At 36.9% G+C, this 19,794-nt stretch overlaps 3 protein-coding genes and 1 non-coding gene across 6 annotated transcripts; 2 read left to right on the top strand and 2 right to left on the bottom strand.

The window, feature by feature from the left end:
* Nucleotides 1-1,606: 1,606 nt before the first annotated feature.
* LOC109006104 (nitrate regulatory gene2 protein-like) lies at nucleotides 1,607-6,793 on the top strand. The gene is made up of 4 exons (XM_018985270.2): nucleotides 1,607-2,740; nucleotides 3,236-3,414; nucleotides 4,715-4,935; nucleotides 5,782-6,793. The coding sequence occupies exons 1-4, from the start codon at nucleotides 1,774-1,776 to the stop codon at nucleotides 6,566-6,568; spliced, it is 2,154 nt and encodes a 717-aa protein (XP_018840815.1). The 5' UTR covers nucleotides 1,607-1,773; the 3' UTR covers nucleotides 6,569-6,793.
* A 495-nt stretch (nucleotides 6,794-7,288) lies between these two features.
* LOC109006111 (ras-related protein RHN1-like) lies at nucleotides 7,289-10,545 on the bottom strand. 3 transcript variants are annotated; one of them, XM_018985282.2, is made up of 7 exons: nucleotides 10,424-10,545; nucleotides 9,681-9,758; nucleotides 9,408-9,575; nucleotides 8,918-8,966; nucleotides 8,550-8,623; nucleotides 7,911-8,004; nucleotides 7,289-7,642 (listed from the first exon to the last, which is right to left on the bottom strand). In XM_018985282.2, exons 1-7 carry the CDS (start codon nucleotides 10,460-10,462, stop codon nucleotides 7,542-7,544), a joined length of 603 nt encoding a protein of 200 aa, XP_018840827.1. In that variant the 5' UTR covers nucleotides 10,463-10,545; the 3' UTR covers nucleotides 7,289-7,541. The 3 variants fall into 3 exon arrangements, with proteins under 3 accessions (XP_018840827.1, XP_035539426.1, XP_035539427.1); XM_035683533.1 differs by having other exon boundaries at nucleotides 10,420-10,540; XM_035683534.1 differs by lacking the exon at nucleotides 7,911-8,004.
* A 324-nt stretch (nucleotides 10,546-10,869) lies between these two features.
* TRNAV-CAC lies at nucleotides 10,870-10,943 on the bottom strand. The gene has a single exon. It is a non-coding gene; the product is annotated as a tRNA-Val (tRNA).
* Nucleotides 10,944-11,977: 1,034 nt separating this feature from the next.
* On the top strand, nucleotides 11,978-18,728 carry LOC109006102 (heat shock 70 kDa protein 15-like). Its single transcript, XM_018985268.2, has 10 exons — nucleotides 11,978-12,107; nucleotides 13,065-14,278; nucleotides 14,535-14,762; nucleotides 14,871-14,966; nucleotides 15,052-15,279; nucleotides 16,538-16,732; nucleotides 16,932-17,078; nucleotides 17,213-17,362; nucleotides 17,464-17,594; nucleotides 18,166-18,728. Exons 2-10 carry the CDS (start codon nucleotides 13,109-13,111, stop codon nucleotides 18,389-18,391), a joined length of 2,571 nt encoding a protein of 856 aa, XP_018840813.2. The 5' UTR covers nucleotides 11,978-12,107; nucleotides 13,065-13,108; the 3' UTR covers nucleotides 18,392-18,728.
* Nucleotides 18,729-19,794: the final 1,066 nt, after the last annotated feature.

Here is a 19,794-nt window from a genome sequence, read left to right on the forward strand (position 1 = left end):
AACTTTAGAATTATCAAGCCGAATTGTTACAAGTCTAGTACTTTAAAAATAGAAAAAAAAAAAATCCATAAAAATTGGGCTAATGGTTGGTGACCCGTGGCAGGTAATATCCCTTATAAAAGCTATATATATAAACGACAAATTTAAAGGTATTTTTTTCTCACATCTCATGGAGTCTTCCACTTCAACTACGCGCGCGCGTATATATATATATATATATATATATATATATATATATAATATATTGCTAGCCAACTATTATACAACTCCAAAATTCTCCTAATTCCTCCATGGCTATTCCTCTTAACAACTTCAGTGACTTATTATTATTATTATTATTATTATTATTATTATTATTTAAAAAAAAGACATTAATGCCTAAATTTGAGAGTACCTGCACGATCAAAAGCAATAAGACCAATCATATATGTTTAGGAAGTTGCAATAGAAATCGACAATTTCACTGACCTCATCACTGCTCCACTTGGAACTATAAGTCTTTTTTAGCGACTCCGCAAATTATTATATATCTTGCTTAGAAAATATTTTTTCAACTTTCCCTTATTGTTTTTCATATTTAACATTTAAACTTACGGTTTCGAAAGTAATTATTGATTTTTTACTCTTTTCAATATTCAATTGAAAATATGTAGTAATCATCTTATCAATTTTATCGTTTTTATGATTTTTTTACTAGATATCAAATAATTAATAAATAAGTAAAAAGTACTAAGTAGTTTATTTTTAATAATTTAATACCACAAAAAATATAAGAATATGATAAATAAATTAATAATGTTATATATAGTTGTAGAGTGCACAAACGTCACGCAATATTCGTTTTGAAAAAGAGTAAGATTTATTATTAAAAAATTAAATTTTTTTTTTCATATATATCTCATATTTATTCATATTTTTTAAAAATTTATACTATGTTTACGCATTCCACGATTGTAAATATTATTTCTCTAAATAATACTAATACTTTTTCCAATTACCCAAGTTCTATGAACACACGGTGAATTTTCTCAAGAATCAAACAGCTGAAAATAGATCTATGCGTTCGATGAAAACTCAAATTCTCAAATTTGAAAGTAAGTCTGGAAGACACTTTTAAATGGTTGAAAAAAGAGAAATTATTTATATAAGTAACTGATGACAAGTTCTAGGTCATTTATAAAAAGGTAGATTTGAAAAGTGTAAGAAAATCTTTTTCTTTTTTAATAAGACCGCATTTTCTATACAATATATTCTGCAGGTTCGGGATTGGTGCTATTCCGACACCGGGCTCCAGCTAGGCAGCAACTCAACTCGAGGAATAAATATCCACTGTTTCATTACATTACAAATGCATGGTAAGTAAAATCTGTCGGAACAGTTTGCAGAACAGTTCAGTCCAGTACGAGGAGGAGGATATGTCGTGTCTCCGTCTTTTAACAATCGTAACTGACACATTTCTGCGTATTCGTTTTAAGTCGATCGAATTTGTATACATCTGCTTGGCTATGGAAAAACTTCGTGAATATTCCACCCATACTTATCTACCCCAAAAAATTAGACAAAAGAAAAGAAAAATTCACCTTAGATCGAAGAATGAAGTGGAGTGGGCCACTATATAGGACTTTTTGTATTGGAGAAAACAGCCAAAGCTTGGTCTTTTGACTATTCGGTTCTCCTTCTCCCTCTCTCCATCTCTGCTTTGCGCTCACGCAATTTGCATTTCTATATGCTAGCTCGGTTCTGCAACGTCCAGAATTTAGTAAGGATTGGAGGATGGGTTGCAGCCAGTCCAAGATCGAGAACGAGGAGGCGGTCTCCCGTTGCAAGGACCGCAAACTCTACATGAAGGAAGCCGTCTCGGCCCGCAACGCCTTCGCCGCCGCCCACTCCTCCTACGCCACCTATCTCAAAAACACCGGCGCTGCCCTCAGCGACTATGCCCACGGCGAGGTTTCCCAATTTCCTTCCTCCTCCTCCTCCTCCTCTGCTCATCCCACCCTTCCCTTCTCCTCCCCCGCATCGTTCGACACCGTCCTTTTAGCACCACCTCCCCCTGTCCCCAATTTCCCTACACCGCTCTACCGCGCCGCCTCCATGCCCGAGATCAAAATCCAAAAGCCAGATCCGCCGAGGCCCGTGGCAGGCACGATCATCGAGGAGGAGGAGGGCGCCGAGTCCGACGCCGAGGATCCTCGTAACAGGCTCAAAAGGCGTGGCGGTAGTAGTCATAGGAACTCCAGAGTTCTGGAAGACGAGGGGGGTCCACCGCCTGTGTCGCAGGTCTCGCAGCAGGAGGTGCCGATGCTGGCGCAGCAGCAAGATCCAGCGTACGATTACTTTTTCTCGGTCGATAACATGCCCGGAACGACCTTGAGTGATGCGCCGCCGGTGGCGGAGGGCGTGGAGGATTCTGTGAGGAACGAGGAAATTGAGCGGAAAATATCCGAGGAAAAGCCTAAGAGAGTGGAAGACGGCGGCGGCGGCGGAGGCAGCGAAGTTAGGGGAACTGAAAAGGTCGAGGTGGTAGTCCCTGCAGCGGGGAGGACTGTTAAGAAGGGGAAGCAGGCGACCGGTGGGGCGGAGGGGAAGAGGATGGTGATCAAGCCGAGTGTGAATTTGTTGCAGATATTTTCGGAGCTTGACGACCATTTCTTGAAAGCTTCCGAGAGTGCCCAAGAGGTTTCGAAGATGCTCGAGGCGGCTAGGTTGCATTATCACTCTAATTTCGCGGATAATCGAGGTAATGGGGTTGAATTGTTTAGCTTGAACCGTTTTGCCTCGTTTGTTTTCGAAATAAGATGAAGGGAAATTAAAGTTAAAATTTGAATAAAATTTTATTAGAATATATTTTTTTAATATTATTTTTATTTTAGAATTTGATACAGTTAAATTGTTTATTTTATTTTGTGTGAAAATTTAATAAAATTATAATAATGAGATAAGATGAATTGAGAGGAGGTATGAAAATAAACTAGACCAAATGCTGATTTCGCTTTCTTTGAGGATTCAATTCCCTCACATTTGGGTACGATGAGCTTGTAGAAGGTGACGTTGACAGTGATAATTAGTGAATTACAAGTTGTTTTGTATTGAATTGGTGGTGATTCCTAGCATTTGTACATACTGTTAGGATGATTATTTGATTGTTACTAAAACCTTGACCTCGTAGTTGTCATGTGATTTTTAGCTTGTGGTGACGTTCGAGGATTTTAATATATCGCTGGTTGTTTGATAGGACATATTGATCACTCCAAAAGAGTGATGCGTGTTATTACATGGAATCGGTCATTTAAAGGGTTGAATGACAACGCCGATGATGGGAAGGATGACTTTGAGTCAGAAGAGCAAGAAACTCATGCGACCGTGCTGGATAAGTTACTGGCATGGGAGAAAAAGCTATATGATGAAGTGAAGGTATGTTGCAATATTTCCATTGGTTTTGTTACTTCACATTTTTTCCTCTCAAGTTCTTTGGATCAACCCTTCCGTGTTTCGCATGAATTCATCACTAGTTTATTTCTATATTACATATACTTCTCCACCTTTGACCCATCTTTACAGCCTGAAATGTAGCTGAGTTTGCTAATCTCTGCGATGCAACCCACCGTCCATAGTTCTCCTATGCCTAACTAAGCCCTGTTGCTTAGCAGGGCCTGCGTTTGGTGTGGTCTTAAAATGACCAATGATATGTGACTGCCTTCTTTTTGGCAGAATGACTTCAGCTCTTATATTGTGTGCTTATTTGTTATTGCTCTGCGTATGTGCTTGTGCGTGCACCTGACTTGCTAAATTTACAGGCCTTCTCATGTATGCTTGAGCATTTCTTGTGTACATGTTAACTTTCCTTTGAGTTGATAATAGGCTGTGCGCAGAGATAAATTACCAGTTACAACTCCTTTGCTAAGATGTTGCTCCTTTTGATTGTCATTAAGTTCATCTAAGAAATAGACCCTAGTAAAAACCAGTCTTGGTCCACGTATTGAACTCCAGTGAACTCTATCTATGGCTCATGATGGCTAAGTGGGTGCATCTTGACTTTCTTCATAATCCTATTATCATACAAATGGAACAGCTTACCACAATGCTTGCATCTCAGTCCTTTTAACTTATATACAACATCAAAGGCTCTCAGTCCTTTAACTTATGTACAACATCAAAGGCCTGTGTTGGCAAGAGGATTGCCGCACCCTGTTTGGTGCTTTCATCCCGTCAATTGTGCAACTTGAAGTCCAGGATTATGGGAGAGAACCGTTGGTTTCTATTGATGTGTTTTGAGGTTAACAAATCTGAGGTGATCTTCAGTATCATTACAATGTGCAATGAACAGATAGAAAGGTAGGACATCCAAGGTAGAATTTGGGTTAAACATGCCCAATGTAGAGTGCCTACTCTCCTCTCTAGGAACCTTGAACCCTGCACCTGAAAACTATGCGTATCTGTGCTTGCTTTTATTGGTTTATATGAATGTGTTACTCAAGAAGCTCATCTCCACGTCAACCCTTTGGCAGCAAGCCATCCACCTTCCACACCCGTGTGTTTGGCCAATGAGAACAGTTGGCTTGGATTCAGTAATATAACCTTTTTGTGATATTACCCTACATGCACCTTAGCCATATGAACTTCTTTTTGTTTAACAACAGTGCAGCTTGTTTTATTTGTATGACAAATCAACCGTGTACGATACTAGTATTTGTGGCTGATTGTTGCTGGATAGGCAGGTGAGCTCATGAAATATGAGTACCAAAAAAGGGTTGCGTCACTGAACAGGAAGAAACGAGGTACCAACTCTGAAGCATTGGAGAAAGCAAAAGCAGCAGTAAGTCATCTTCATACAAGATACATTGTTGACATGCAATCCATGGATTCAACGGTTCTAGAGATAAATCGTTTACGAGATGAGCAATTATACCCAAAACTTTTTCAGCTTGTTCAAGGGTGAGTGGCAATGTGATGAAAATGTTATTTTAGTGGTATGTGATTTCATTTGAGTGAGAATATATTTTCTTGATGTACCCTTGCTATCTCCCGTCAATTGTTATCTAATGCTGATAATGCTTCACTAACTAAAGGCAAGGAAATAAAAATTGTAAATGCTATTGTGTGGGTTTGTCAGACCGTATAAACAGATTCAACAGATCATGGTGATGAATCATGGTGATGATTTTATGCAATAGATGATGCACTAACTTCAAGTTTTGCTTTCAACCTGAAGGCTATGCACTTATAATTAATGCTCCAAACTCCAGTTTTTGTTATGTCATATTTTCTGCTTGATTCTGTGGGCAACATTGCTCCACTTTTCAAATTTAGTTCGGTAGTCTTTTGTGGAAAGAACTGTTCTTTTTACCATGTTCTATCATGTTTTTCTAGCTTTCTGAATATTGTTAAACTTTTCAAGCTTCTGTTTACCACCAAGTTTTATTTAACTTTGTTACGTTGTTACCGATGTGGTTTGCATTATGTTATGATAAATGCCTTCCCATCCTCAAATTATGCTTTGCAGAAAGCCCATGGAGTTATGATAATGTGGGTGCCCTTCAATATGAATTGAGGATTTATCTTGTTCATGAACATCTTCGAGGAAACCTGAATTTGATGATTCACATCCGTATTTGGATCGTAGTTTGTCACAGTGACAGTGTTCCTTTTTTTTTTCTCCGTCTCTACCTTGCATGTGTTTCTAGAAATTGTTTCCTGGATCCCAACCCCTCCCCCATCCCCAAAAGAAAAAGACCCTATTCACGAATTTGTTATGCCCTTATTAAATTGTATGAACTGCAGGATGGCCACTATGTGGGAAACCATGGAGTCTCACCATGAGAAACAGAAAAAAACTGTAGAAGCACTAAAATATCTTGACGTCTCCCAATCGCCCAAGGAAACAAGTGAGCACCACCATGAGCGTACGCACCAGCTGTGGATTGTTGTGATGGACTGGCATTCAGAATTTCAGAAGTTAGTGAACCATCAGAAAGGGTACATTAGGGCCCTCAACAGTTGGTTAAAACTAAATCTCATCCCTATTGACAGCAGTTTGAAGGAGAAGATTTCTCTGCCAGTTGAAAACCCCCCTATTCGTGACCTGCTCCGTGCTTGGCACGACTCTCTGGAGAAACTGCCTGATGAAATTGCTAGAACTGCTCTACACAACTTTGCTGCTGTAATAGATGCTATATTTGAGCAACAAAATGAGGAGTTGAATTTGAAGCAAAAATGTGAAGACACCCGCAAGGAGCTTGCCCGCAAGATCCGGCAATTTGAAGACTGGCATAGCAAATACTTGCAGCAAAAGGTACCCGATGAGTTAGATCCAGAGGGCACAGGGGATAACCATCTCCTTGCAGAGAAGCAGTTTATGGTGGACTCGGTGAAGAAGAAGTTGGAAAGTGACCAGGAAGCCTACGAGAGGCAGTGCCTTCAGGTAAGGGAGAAGTCTTTGGTAAGTTTAAAAAACCGCTTGCCAGAGCTCTTTAGAGCAATGTCAGATTTTGCTCGGGTATGCTCAGAAATGTACAGAAACTTGAGGTCAATATCACAGCCCTCGAATTCAAAAAACGGCTCACCATGAGAAAATTTTATAAGCTTTGTATAATTTGCTTAGTCGTGTTTGATCTGTGATGTGTAAATCACAATATCTTGCAATTCTTATTTCGGACTGGCCCTCAGAATCATATATGGTCGTGTTCATCAAATTGAATTCCGGCATAATGTTATAGGATCCTTACTGCTACTAGAGTGAATTAATGTTGTATGTTCTTTTTCTTTAATATTAATGCCGTGCCCTTTCTCTTCATTGTTTAACCTAAGTTATAGCACTCCCAATGGATTCTTTATCCTATCATTTAAAACACGTCACGAAAATTAACTTTTTTTATTTTACATTTTGATTTTTACAATATGTCGTCCATCAAAAGCGCTATGGAGCTGAATTATGGGCTGTTACTCGTGCATATTAAATGATTGAAAAATTATTTGACATCTCCTTTATCCGTATTTAGAAACAATCAATCATTCTATTTGATGCAAAAAGAGAAGTATTAAGCTCCAATCCTTGTGTTCATTTTCAAAAATAATTTATAACAGATGGACTACAGAATTGATCAATCATGATGCCAGAACATAGGATTCATATATAGGATCTCCAGTCTAATGATGAACCTCGTTCAGCCTCAGATCAGAGTTTCAGAATTTTCATCTGTCCCTTTTGGATTAAATCGTAGGTTTCGAGATTTCTGTAGCCTTAAATTCTTTGCATGGTCCGGCCAAAATATTCTGTAAGCATGACAAGTGGTCCTTGAACTTTTTTTCATTTACAATGATTTCAATTTTGTGTGAGCAGTTTCTTTACAGATATTGGAAGAACCCCCCGTAAAAGAGTATAAAGGCAACCAAAATGCCATCTTTGGTATAAGAGGCACAAAGGATTTTCAATAAATGGCTTAGTTCTGAAAAAAGAACATGCTATTCAAATGAAAGATCAAGAGGGAGGACCCCTGTTGTCATTGATTTCCCAAGGACTCTTGAAATGGTAGGGAAAAATGTCAACCTGAACAACAAAATAGTTTTCTTCTTCTATCTCGTGCTTCGTTGTTTAGATTCATCCCACTCCGCTTTGAGGGTGCTGCTCTTGCCAGTCTTTTTGCTGCAAAAGACAGAACTAGTTGAATGGTCCAAGCCATGCAGATTTCAAGCTATCATAAAAGAAAGAGAGGGCTTTCAAGCTAATGTGATGTCAATTGACAATGAGCATAGCATGCAATGGATGGTTTAATAGTAATTTTAATAGTGTGTTCGTGTGTATGCCTGTGCTTCTATGCTGCACAGCTTGCTCTACTTTGAAACTTTACTTGATAGTTGAGTGAATGCCAGAATGGTCAATTGTCCTGGTGCTATCCCATTGAAAAGTTTACCTATTTCAAAGAAGAGTTCGTTAATATTCTGTGAAGTTTTTGCAGATGTTTCAGTGAAAAACATCCCATTTTCTTGAGAAAATTGCTCCCCTTCCTGCAATGATTTAAAAAAATAAATAAAAAATCAAGACTTTTTCAATGCTCTTTTTTCTGCAGTATCAAGTAATGAGGTTAGTGTGTTTCTACACTTTTTTTTCACGAACATTTTTTCATCGGTTGCTATGCAAGACTTATTTGTTGAACATTGGTATAGTTTTTATCATGTTAAGCAAATACTCCCATCAATAATCAGTTAAATACCAAAGATTTTCATCGTTGATAGTATATATATTATATTTCTTTTGCTCAATTTGTCGTTCTTCACTCGAATATTACAGAGTTGGTTATTTCTGAATTTTCTTTCTTAATTGCTGCCTCACTTGAATACAATGCATAAACTGGACTCCATTCATATGTACAAAATCATAAAAATTGTCATGTTTAAGATCATCACACAAGGACTGATGCAATTAATATGTGATAAGACTTTTTAAGCTTCCAAAATTTGTGAGTTGGGAGAAAGTTATGTGGTTTCACATTAGTGATAGATTCTAAATGTAGGTAAAGACCTCCAAGGAAAAGGGGGGATCGTTTATATACCTCAATAGCAACCTCTCTCTTTGCATCCAAATCCGACTTGTTTGCAACCAGTGCCATCACCAAACTCTGACTTCCTACAAACAGCAATATGGTAAATATTGGAAAAATGATATTCCCACCGAGAAACGGTGCCGAGAATGTATACCAAATAGTGTTTTGTGTTTTTTTCCTTAAACATTTGTGTATGTTTTTAGTATTAAAAAAAAAAAAAAGACACACACATATGCTTAAAACAAAACACTATTCGGTACACATTTTGGTACCCTTTCTAGTTGAAGTAGTAGGACATGTAAATATTATGATTAGCTCTATATCAATGGTTACTTCAGAAAAAGAACATGCTGAGAGCACCAATTTCGATGCCTCACCTTGTCTTTGCAGTTCTTGAACCCATTTTTTGGCTCGAGTGAATGTATCCTGATGCCGAAACATCATGTAAAGAGTTAATACTTGAACATATAATGCAAATGTGGGATAATGGAATTTGGTGCAACCGAGTATTGCATTGATGATATAAATCAAAATTAGATGAAACCTTGAACACACAAGCATAAGATAAGATCAGCAAGCACAGCCTGCCAATATGAAGATCAGGACCGACAGTAATCTTAAAGACACTCACATTCTGACAATTGAGTGACAGTAAAACACGGATGGTTTGCTAAAGAAATTACAACAGAAAAACCATAACATAGGCAGTGTCATTAATCGACCAAGCAGTTCACTGGAATTTATGTATGCAGATACTATATGCAAAAGAGAAGGTGGGAGGGAGGACTCTTCTCTCCTCTTCCACTCCCAATTATACAAACTTTCTGCTGTATTTAATAGGAAGACCAGAGGGGTAATATATAGTACCATGCTTGATATGTCATACACCACTACAGCTGCTGCAGCACCACGATAATACATAGGAGCCAAGCTATGATATCGCTCTTGTCCTGCTGTATCCCATATATCAAACTTCACTGTGGCTTCAGCTAAGGACAGTACCTGAGTGAAAAAAGCAGCTCCAATTGTTGGTTCCTGCATTTACAGAATTTCAGAGATCCTCATTGTGAAATATGTAAATGAACACCCAGAACTTGTGGACAAGAATTTTTATGGAAAAACTAAGTGATAAAAACAGACCTGGTTATCGAAAAACTGGCCTTTGACAAATCTCAAGACCAAGCTGGTCTTTCCAGTCCCCATGTCTCCTACAAGAACCTGTGGAAAAGACGTTTATTGAAAGTGCCAAAATGAATGGGGTAGTTTATCAGGCGAAGTTTATTGCTAATCGATTAGTTCAGCTTGAAAAAGTTGAGGAGTTCATGTTCAATATAAAACGTTGACCAGCTAAAACAGCAAAAGTACAGGTCGCGGTATCCCCCCCGCCACCGGTCGAATGCGATGCTCAAATCATTTGTCGTTGGCTTTTATGGAAAGAAGGTTGACTTGCCAGTGGATATCAGTCTTTAATCACTGAATAAAGCAGCATGGACTTTGGAAACGGAGGAAAAGGAAAGAAAAAACTATTCCAAGAATGGCAGACATCATGAACAAAGTAAGCATCCTAACTGGTAAATTTAACAATATCCACACTCTTAAAATAGGAAATCATCGAATCCAATTTCCTTGAGCAACACAACTTTAAAAGTAACATATTTTAATTTTTATGTTCTGTATCATAATATCCTTGAAAGATCATAATTTCCCAATCAATCTGCCATATTAATATATGAACAGAAAACAAATAAAACAAGAATTTATCATATATAGCTGTTCACATATCAAATGACGGTCTCAGGTCAGGATAAACAGGGGACAAAAGAACATATGCAGAAGAAACAAATGAAAAGAATGACTCAAGAAAAAGGGTAAGACATACCCACCAGCTTCGCCTGTATAATCTTGTTTCCCGGCCTGGCCATTTTGACCAATTTGATCAGAACTGTAAAAGTTCAGAGAAAGAGAGAGGACTGAGAGAGAGAGAGAGAGGGTAGTCTGGGTAGGAAACGAAATTTATATCAAGTTTCAGAGAAAAAGAAAGGGCTACAAGGAGACTGGTAGTTTTAAGGACTGGTAGGTATGTATGTCGTTTGCACAACTTTCATAGCATGGCTGTTTTTATTCTTAAGCTTTAATGATAATCTAATCCCTCCATCTTTGAAAAGCATTCTCTACCACAGTATCAAAGTGCCCCCATGTACTATAACATACCCCATTTTCTTCTGACAAACTGGAGTTGCAACGCAACCAGAATTGTACACCTCCGATTCTCTTGTAATCCAACGTATAGTAGATTTTGCATGCCAGGAGAAAATTAAAAAAACGGATATGTCTGAGCCCGGGTTCGAACCGGGGACCTCTAGTGTGTGAGACTAGCGTGATAACCAACTACACCACCCAGACAACTTGAATATGCTGAAGCTGTAGACAAAACCCTTTTATTGTCTTTTTTGCCACAAGTAGCGGGGCAAACCGTTGCGTTGAAGTAGACTAGTAGTAAAAAACGTTTGTGAAGAAAGTCTATTGTTTAAAAAAATAAGATAAATTAAAAAACTGTAGTCTCATTGAAAGCATCCTTCTCTTTTGAAAGTAATATATAATATAATTAATGTAAAGGACGTAAATATTTTAAATTGATTTTAAAAAGGAATGAGATTTATTATTAAAAAGTTAAATTTTTTTAATATAAATTATTTATTTATAAATAATTTATTTGGCAACGGAACGAAGCACGAGCAAGAGCCAGTAATTATTATTAGACACTTTCAAAGTTCGAATCCCCCCTTTCAAACTTTCAAAGTCTCCCACAGATGATAGATTTTTCTAGAACCTCCAGCCCCCATGTATCTCTCTAGACCTCTCTAGGACCACTCCGAAACTTCAAATATTTATTTTTTTAAAAAAAAGAAAAGAATATGAGAAAGAAATTCCGCCGATGAAAAAATATAATAAATTAATTATCTTTTTAAAAATTTATTTATTTACAAGTTCTACATTTTACAACAAATTATTAAAATTGAAAATTTATATTTAAGTTATGATATATAAATAACGAATAATTTTATTCTTAAAATAGCGTGTAAAACATATTTAATAAAGTATTAACTTGATATAATTTAATTTAAAATTTAAATCTTATAAATTAACTTTTATCATTTAAATAAAGTAGATAGAACTCTAAATTTTTAATAAAATAACTTATAAATAATATTTTCTTAATAAATTATACAAGAAGAAGATTATACAGAATTTAAAATTTGAATATATGAGAAATTTAAACTTTTAAAAAAATTATCTTATCAAATAAATTTACCTCTTTTATTAAATCAAACGGAGTTATAATTTAAAAAGGAAAAAAAACTCGAAAATTCCACGCAAAGCCTTCGGCCTCTGCTCTGACTCCTTGGGAGGCCCCCTTTAAATAGGTCACCTTGCGCTTCCCAGGACCCAGCCTTCTCGACGTTCTCGTCTCGTAAAAGCCTTGCGGGTGTTTAGAGAGTTCCAGAACTCCAACCCACCAAACCCCTCTTCCTCTCTCGCTCTCTGTTGGTGCGGATCACTCTCGAGGTACGTTCTCACTCTAGCTGACAGCCGCATCGCTTATAGATTTAGATTTCTCTCTCTCTCTCTCTCCGACCCTCTTTCTACCTAAATATAAGTTCTAGATCTGCGAGTTTCCCTTTGAAGATTCGGCCATTTCCGGCGTGAGATTGTTTCCGTGACTGTTGAATTGGTTGTGATTTTACTTTTGGATTCCAATCTTTTGATTTTCTTTTTGGCCACCTGTTTCTTTTTCCTTTCCGTTTTCATTGAGGAGAATCTATGTTGTTGATGGATTAATCATGACGTAAATCTTGATAAGCGTTGGAATCCCGTTTGGTGTTTGGTTTATTTACTGTCTTTAATGTGGCCTAGATTTTATTTTTAAGTTGCTAATTGGTGTAAAATATTAGTCTTTCAAGCCGGTCCAACGGATGAGCTTTACGACTTTGATTTTCTAAGAAAACGAAGGAAATCGGTCTTTGTCTGCTTTTAATTTGTAGTTGCACTGTTCCGGTATAATGAATTTGGATTTGACATGGTGTTGCATAGATTATCGCTGGCTGTGTGATGCTAGTGTGACTAAGCGTGAGGTTGCCGCGGCTGCCGTGCATTTCCTAGAACTAGGTCTCCATGTCTTGCCTCTGCTTTGATTGGGTGTTGCCAACGCTAGTAGGCCTCCTGATGTTATGAACTTATTTTCTGAAATTAGGCATGTATTCTCGTGCATTTTTATGCGTCATCATTGCACAAAAAGATTCGGACAATGATATGGCTTGGTAGGAAAGTTATATATCCACCCCAAGCTTTATTTTATTTACTTTTTCATTTTTTTTCATGGATTAGGGTATTTGGTCGGTTCTTTTTTTTTTTTTTTATAAGGGGTATTTGGTCGTTAACAGAAGTTATGAATTTCTCTGGTTTCTGGGCTCTCTTTTTTTGGGAAGTTATTGTGTACTGAATGTCTGCTATGTTATCGTCCAGATTGCCATCACCTGGTCGTCTATATCAGTTGATTTTCAAGGAAGATGAGCGTAGTAGGTTTTGATTTTGGGAATGAGAGCTGCATTGTGGCCGTTGCAAGGCAGCGAGGAATTGATGTCGTTCTCAACGATGAGTCCAAGCGGGAGACCCCTGCAGTTGTGTGTTTTGGTGACAAGCAGCGGTTCATTGGGACAGCAGGGGCTGCTTCAACTATGATGAACCCAAAGAATGCAATTTCTCAGATTAAGCGGTTGATTGGCCGGCAATTCAATGATCCTGAATTGCAGAGGGATCTTAAGTCTTTTCCTTTCAGTGTTACAGAAGGGCCTGATGGATATCCTTTGATTCATGCAAGATACCTGGGAGAAGTAAGGACATTTACGCCGACCCAACTTTTGGGAATGGTGTTTTCAAATCTGAAAACCATAGCTGAGAATAATTTGAATGTAGCAGTTGTTGATTGCTGTATTGGGATTCCTGTTTATTTCACTGATCTTCAAAGAAGGGCTGTTTTGGATGCAGCCACAATTGCCGGCTTGCACCCACTCCGCTTACTTCATGAGACTACAGCAACAGCCTTGGCTTATGGCATTTATAAGACAGATTTACCCGAAAATGATCAATTGAATGTTGCCTTCGTTGATATTGGACATGCAAGCATGCAGGTCTGCATTGCTGGTTTTAAAAAGGGCCAGCTGAAAATATTATCTCATTCGTTTGATCGATCTCTTGGTGGTAGAGATTTTGATGAAGTGCTATTCCAGCACTTCGCTGCAAAATTCAAAGAAGAGTACAGGATTGATGTCTTACAGAATGCAAGGGCTTGCCTTAGGCTTCGTGCTGCCTGTGAGAAGCTGAAGAAGATGCTCAGTGCAAATCCAGAAGCACCTTTGAACATAGAGTGCCTAATGGATGAGAAGGATGTCAGAGGTTTCATCAAGCGGGAGGAGTTTGAACAGATCAGCATTCCTATCTTGGAACGTGTTAAGAGACCATTGGACAAGGCTCTTGCAGATGCTGGTCTCTCCGTTGAGAATGTTCAAGTGGTTGAGGTGGTTGGTTCAGGGTCTCGTGTTCCCGCTGTAATTAAGATATTGACAGAGTTCTTCAAAAAGGAGCCTAGGCGCACAATGAATGCGAGTGAGTGTGTTGCCAGGGGATGTGCTCTGGAATGTGCCATTCTTAGCCCAACGTTTAAAGTACGAGAATTTGAGGTAATTTTAATTCACTGATATTCGAGACCAAGGCTTACACTCGGTTAGCAAAAAATTGTTTTTTTTTTTTTATTTTTTTATTTTAAGTTTCCTTGAATCGGCAGACTTCAACATTAAAAAAATTTGGTTATTTCATTAATGTGCTTTCCTTCCTTTCACGTCAGTCAAAATTGTTTATGAAAACTACGAACGGTAAAATCAAAATGCAATTATTTTGGTGCGTACCTCTTATACCACTTCCACCCTTAACTTGAAGGTCAATGAGAACTTTCCATTCTCAATTGCTTTGTCATGGAAAGGTTCTGCTCCAGAGGCTCAGAATGGGGCAGCAGACAATCAACAAAGTACAATCGTTTTCCCCAGGGGAAATCCTATACCAAGTTGGAAGGCTGTGACATTTTACAGATCGGGCACGTTCTCTGTTGATGTGCAATATGCTGATGTGAGCGAACTACAAGCACCCTCAAAGATTAGCACATATACGGTAATGCAGCCTGACAATATTAATTATGAAAAGTTTACACTACAGGTGATGTTGATAATAATATTTTACTTTTTGTTGCCAATTGCATGACATTCCGTTCACGTGCAGATTGGTCCTTTCCATTCTACGAAAAGTGAGCGTGCAAAAGTCAAGGTGAAAGCCCGTCTGAATCTGCATGGAATTGTGTCTGTTGAGTCAGCTACTGTAAGTTCTGAAAGCTTGTTTCGCTAATTCTGGTGGGTAATTTTCTATTTATCTCGTTACTAATTATATTTGACGTTTGTTTCAGCTATTGGAAGAAGAAGAAGTTGAAGTTCCAGTCTTGAAAGAGCCAGCAAAGGAAGATGCTAAGATGGATACCGATGAAGCTCCTAATGATGCTTCTCCCCCAAGCTCCACTGAAACTGATGTAAATATGCAAGAGCAAGATGCTAAGTGTTCTTCTGATGCTTCTGGGGTTGAAAATGGTGTTCCCGACTCAGGAGACAAGCCCGTGCAGATGGAAACGGAAACTAAGGTTAGTAATTTTGATTATGTTTTATCTTGGTTCTCTGTTTATTTCCCATACTAAGTTATGAATTTCTCATAGAAGATGAAGCTCTTTGTTGGGTTTTTTTTTTTTATTTCATGGTGTACCATTGTTCATGACATCGATAAGGCTATCACAGGGTTGTTTTTCCTCAAGAATGAGAATACTAGGATGTGTAAGACAGTCTTACACACTTATTGAATAGCCATTTGATCACAATTCAAATAGCCTGAGTTCTTGTTGGAGAAGGCTCTCTATTGGTACTTAAGTCTGGTTTGAATGGTGAGAAGCTTCTGTCTTATCATATCTCATCTCAATATCCGAACATCACAAATATAAATATTTTTCGATTTCAAACTTCTAACTTTTTTATCTAATCATTACCTAATTATTACAAATTTTCTAAACTTAAAAAAAAAAAACAATTTAACTTTTTATAATCTCAAAATAAAAATTATATCAAAAAATTATATTCTAACAATATTTTAACTTTATAATATTTTTATTCAACTTTTTTTCTTTTTTTTCAAAATCTCATAAAATATTTTAACTCAAACCAGTTCTAACTCATCTCAATTCACTTTAGGTCTCATTTATTTTCGAAGATGAGATGAAGTGAATTGAGATAAAAATTAAAAGTTGAATAAAATATTGTTAGAATATATTTTTTAATATTTGTTTTGTTCTGGAATTTGAAAAAGTTGAATTGTTTATTTTATTTTATGTGAAAATTTAGAAAAATTGTAATGATGAGATGAAAATGGTTGTGAAAATAAACGAGGCCTTATTCTTTATGAGTTTATGCACATGCATTACAAAAACAAAAATTAGGGTGTATTGCTTATGTGTGTTGGACTTTAGTTGCAGTCTTGTTGGCTAGCTTGTGGCAACCAGCTACATATAAAAGTACAGTTTATAACAACCACTAATCGAAGCTGATGCTTGAAGATATTAAATCCTGTTTCGTGCATAATTTCACTGGTAGAGCTCACATTTTGTTGCTAATACGTATATTCGACTAGTTCCAATCATCTGCTCCTGAGTGACAGCTGCTGTGGACGCCTCTTCCCCTTCTTCCTCTCCTCAACTTTTGTTCTTGGGTTTATGGCATATACTCGGAACTCTTGTTGAGCTTTTTGTTTGTATTATTTGATCCAGCATCAAATGAGTTTGAGTTATTTCTGTCTATTATGATTCACCTGCTTCCACAGCTCATAACATCTGCATTAAATTTGGGTGATTGCAGGTTGAGGCTCCAAAGAAGAAGGTAAAAAAGACTGTCATACCTGTAGCAGAGATTGTTTATGGTGGAATGGTTCCAGCTGATGTGCAAAAAGCAGTAGAGAAGGAGTTTGAAATGGCTTTGCAAGATCGAGTTATGGAAGAAACAAAAGACAGGAAGAATGCTGTCGAGGCTTACGTCTATGACATGAGAAACAAGGTAGTGTTCTTTTTATTTACATCAACCCAGACTATCTGACATTTAGTTTAGAACTTGTAAGCTTCTGTTTCTAGCGTGAATGTAGGTATTTCCTCTTGTATACTTGGACTTTACCTATTCTTGGTAATAAGATTCTCTTATTAATTATATATATAAAAAAATATATAACTTTTAAGCTAATGCTTGTTTGTTTCTCCAGCTTAATGAAAAATATCGGGAATTTGTCACTGATTCAGACAGGGAAGAGTTTACTTCTAAACTTCAGGAGGTGGAAGATTGGTTGTATGAAGAGGGTGAAGATGAAACCAAAGGTGTTTATGTTGCCAAGCTCGAGGAACTCAAGAAGGTAAGTGTTTTTTGTTGCTCTAAATGGCTACTTCCCCGTCTCTCCCCTCTCCTCTCACTCAACAAATCCACGAACTTGCACATTTGAGTTGAATTGCATCACTCAGAGGTTGATGTAATTGTGAAATATTGCAGCAAGGTGATCCCATTGAGGAGCGATACAAAGAGTATGTAAACAGGGGAGCTGTAATTGATCAATTTAATCGTTGTGTTAATAGCTACAGAGAAGCGGCAGTGTCAAATGATCCCAGATTCGATCACATTGACATCTCTGAGAAACAGAAGGTAGTAACTCGTCTCTCCACACCCTCCTCTCTCCAAGTGACTTCCTCTCTCACACCCGTCTAGATACACAATGAATTCTCTAATTATCTGCCATGTTGTAGGTCGTAAATGAATGTGTGGAGGCAGACTCATGGTTAAGAGAGAAACAACAGCAGCAGGACACACTTCCTAAACATGCTAGTCCGGTTCTGCCATCTGCTGATGTGCTAAAGAAAACTCAAGCACTTGATGGGTATCTTTATTTCTCCTTATACTTTAATCTTGTTTATTATGTTGGGAAAAAAATCACGTTCTTTAGATAATTACGACGTTAAGCTTCAGTAATTAAAGAAGTCTTGAGTGATTGGCAAAATGTTTTGGGCACTGATATGAACCCGTGTGAATGGAATTTCATGAACTCACAATCAATTTGAAAACTTACCCAAAAAAGTTAAAATCAAGCTAAAGAAAAATTTAGACCCGTTGAGGAACTCGGATTCCAGTTTTCATGTTTATTATAATGTTTTAGTTTTCTGCTTCGTTACTTGGGGATCTTAAATCCAACGTTAACCACCCTTTTGTAATTTTTTAGCCTTGTTTATTATCCACGTGTTGCTACTTGGATTTGGTCCTTTTTGTGTTTCACTTTCTTTTTGCATGTTTACGCTACCTTCAGCCTGATGGTTTTATGCATTGCTCATGACTCTCTACTCCTGTTGCATCTGTAAACTCAATCCTTGAAATTTGAGTAATTCTTTTATTACCTGGTTTGTGTATGGTACTTTTGGATGAGGATGCTGAAAGAAAGTATTTTGCTTAAATAGGTTTTGTAAACCAATAATGATGAAACCAAGGCCAGCGCCAGCCAAGCCAGCTACTCCCGAAACACAACCAACCCCGCCTCCTCACACCCGCGAGCAGCAATCACAGGGTGGTGATGCCAATGCAAATGCCAGTCCTAGTGCCGAGAGGGAAGCAGATGACAAAGGTGAGGTACCATCGGCCTCTGAAGATCCAATGGAAGCAGAGACCTCTGCCCCTTCTGCGTAGCTCTGTGGTGTGGTTATGGCCTTTTAATGTTACTTAAGTCGTTCTTATGTATAAGAACTTTTTCGATATGTTTTGTCATCCTTTTTTGTTTGGAGTCTACGAAGCCTTCTCTGTTGTGGCGGTCTGCCAAATTTTACAGCTAATTAGGGTGGATCTCCATGATACCTTTTTTTTTATAATTTTTTTTTATTTCCCTTAAAAGGAGGGTTGCAAGAGAAATGCTGTTATGCTCTCCCAGATTCTTGCAAGGGAAGAGAAACAGAAGGTTCTCAAATGCTTTTGTTCTTTAAGGTTGTATGCTTTGCCCAAGTAATCTTTGCAATTTGTTTCTCAAATATACTATTGTTATTTTTTTTCTGTTTCCTTCCCATTATCTGTGGGTCAGTCATTTAGGTCAATGCATTTGTGGAAGTTCCTGATATTCACTCACTCTGGTGAAGATTAGGGTATGTTTGGGTGTTAAAAACTCATTTTAGCCTATTTTAAACTAATAATTGATGAGATTTGTTATTTTTTGAACTTTCCGTTAAGTATATCTCAATCTATTTTATATATTTATATACATCTTAATGAAATTTACAAAAATTATTATTTACTTATAACATATATCATCTTTAGCATCCAAATACTACGTAGAATTTAGAAATGTTAACATTATTGTTGCATTGCTCGAGACATGTCGAAAGCGTTTTGTAATTTCTGCTACATGGCAAGGGGCCACGTTTGCTGAAAATAGATAATCGAAATAATAAAATAATTGGCAATCTAACTTAACTCTTCTGTTTCCATTGAATATTAATCTACTAAGAAAAAAATTAATGTCAAAAATTTTAAAATTAATTTTTTTTTCAAAAAAATCTAGGATATTAGTAATGATAGAAATGAATAAGAAAATTGCTGTTCACTATTTTTTACCTTTTTTATTTAACGTCAAGCTATATGTAGATAAGTAAAAAAGAAGAGTAGTTTTTTAATTATTTGATGTCTTATCAATTACGAAGAAGGATGGTAATTATAGGATATTTGGAGAATGAAATGAGAATTTTGTTAATAGTAGTAAGATGATTTATAAATATTGAATAGTAATGAAATAGTTTGAATTAAGTATTTATTAGGTTTTAAAAAAAAAAGAGAATAAAAGTTGAATACAAAATATTAGAAAGTTAAATATTGTTAGAATTTTTTTTTTTAATATTATTTTTACTTTTAGATTTGAAAAAATTGATTTTTTTTTTTTGTTTAGAAATATTGTAATGATTAATTTGAAAAAGTTGTAATATTTATTTTAAAAGGCTAACAACTCTTATTTGTGTTTGAATGATATTTTGAAGGAAATGAGATTGAATAGGATTGAATGAGATGGAATAGGATATGATGAGATGAGATAAAAATTATTTCCAAAC

The sequence above is a fragment of the Juglans regia genome, chromosome 12, assembly GCF_001411555.2.
Source record: "Juglans regia cultivar Chandler chromosome 12, Walnut 2.0, whole genome shotgun sequence".
Classification (NCBI taxonomy): Eukaryota; Viridiplantae; Streptophyta; class Magnoliopsida; order Fagales; family Juglandaceae; genus Juglans; species Juglans regia.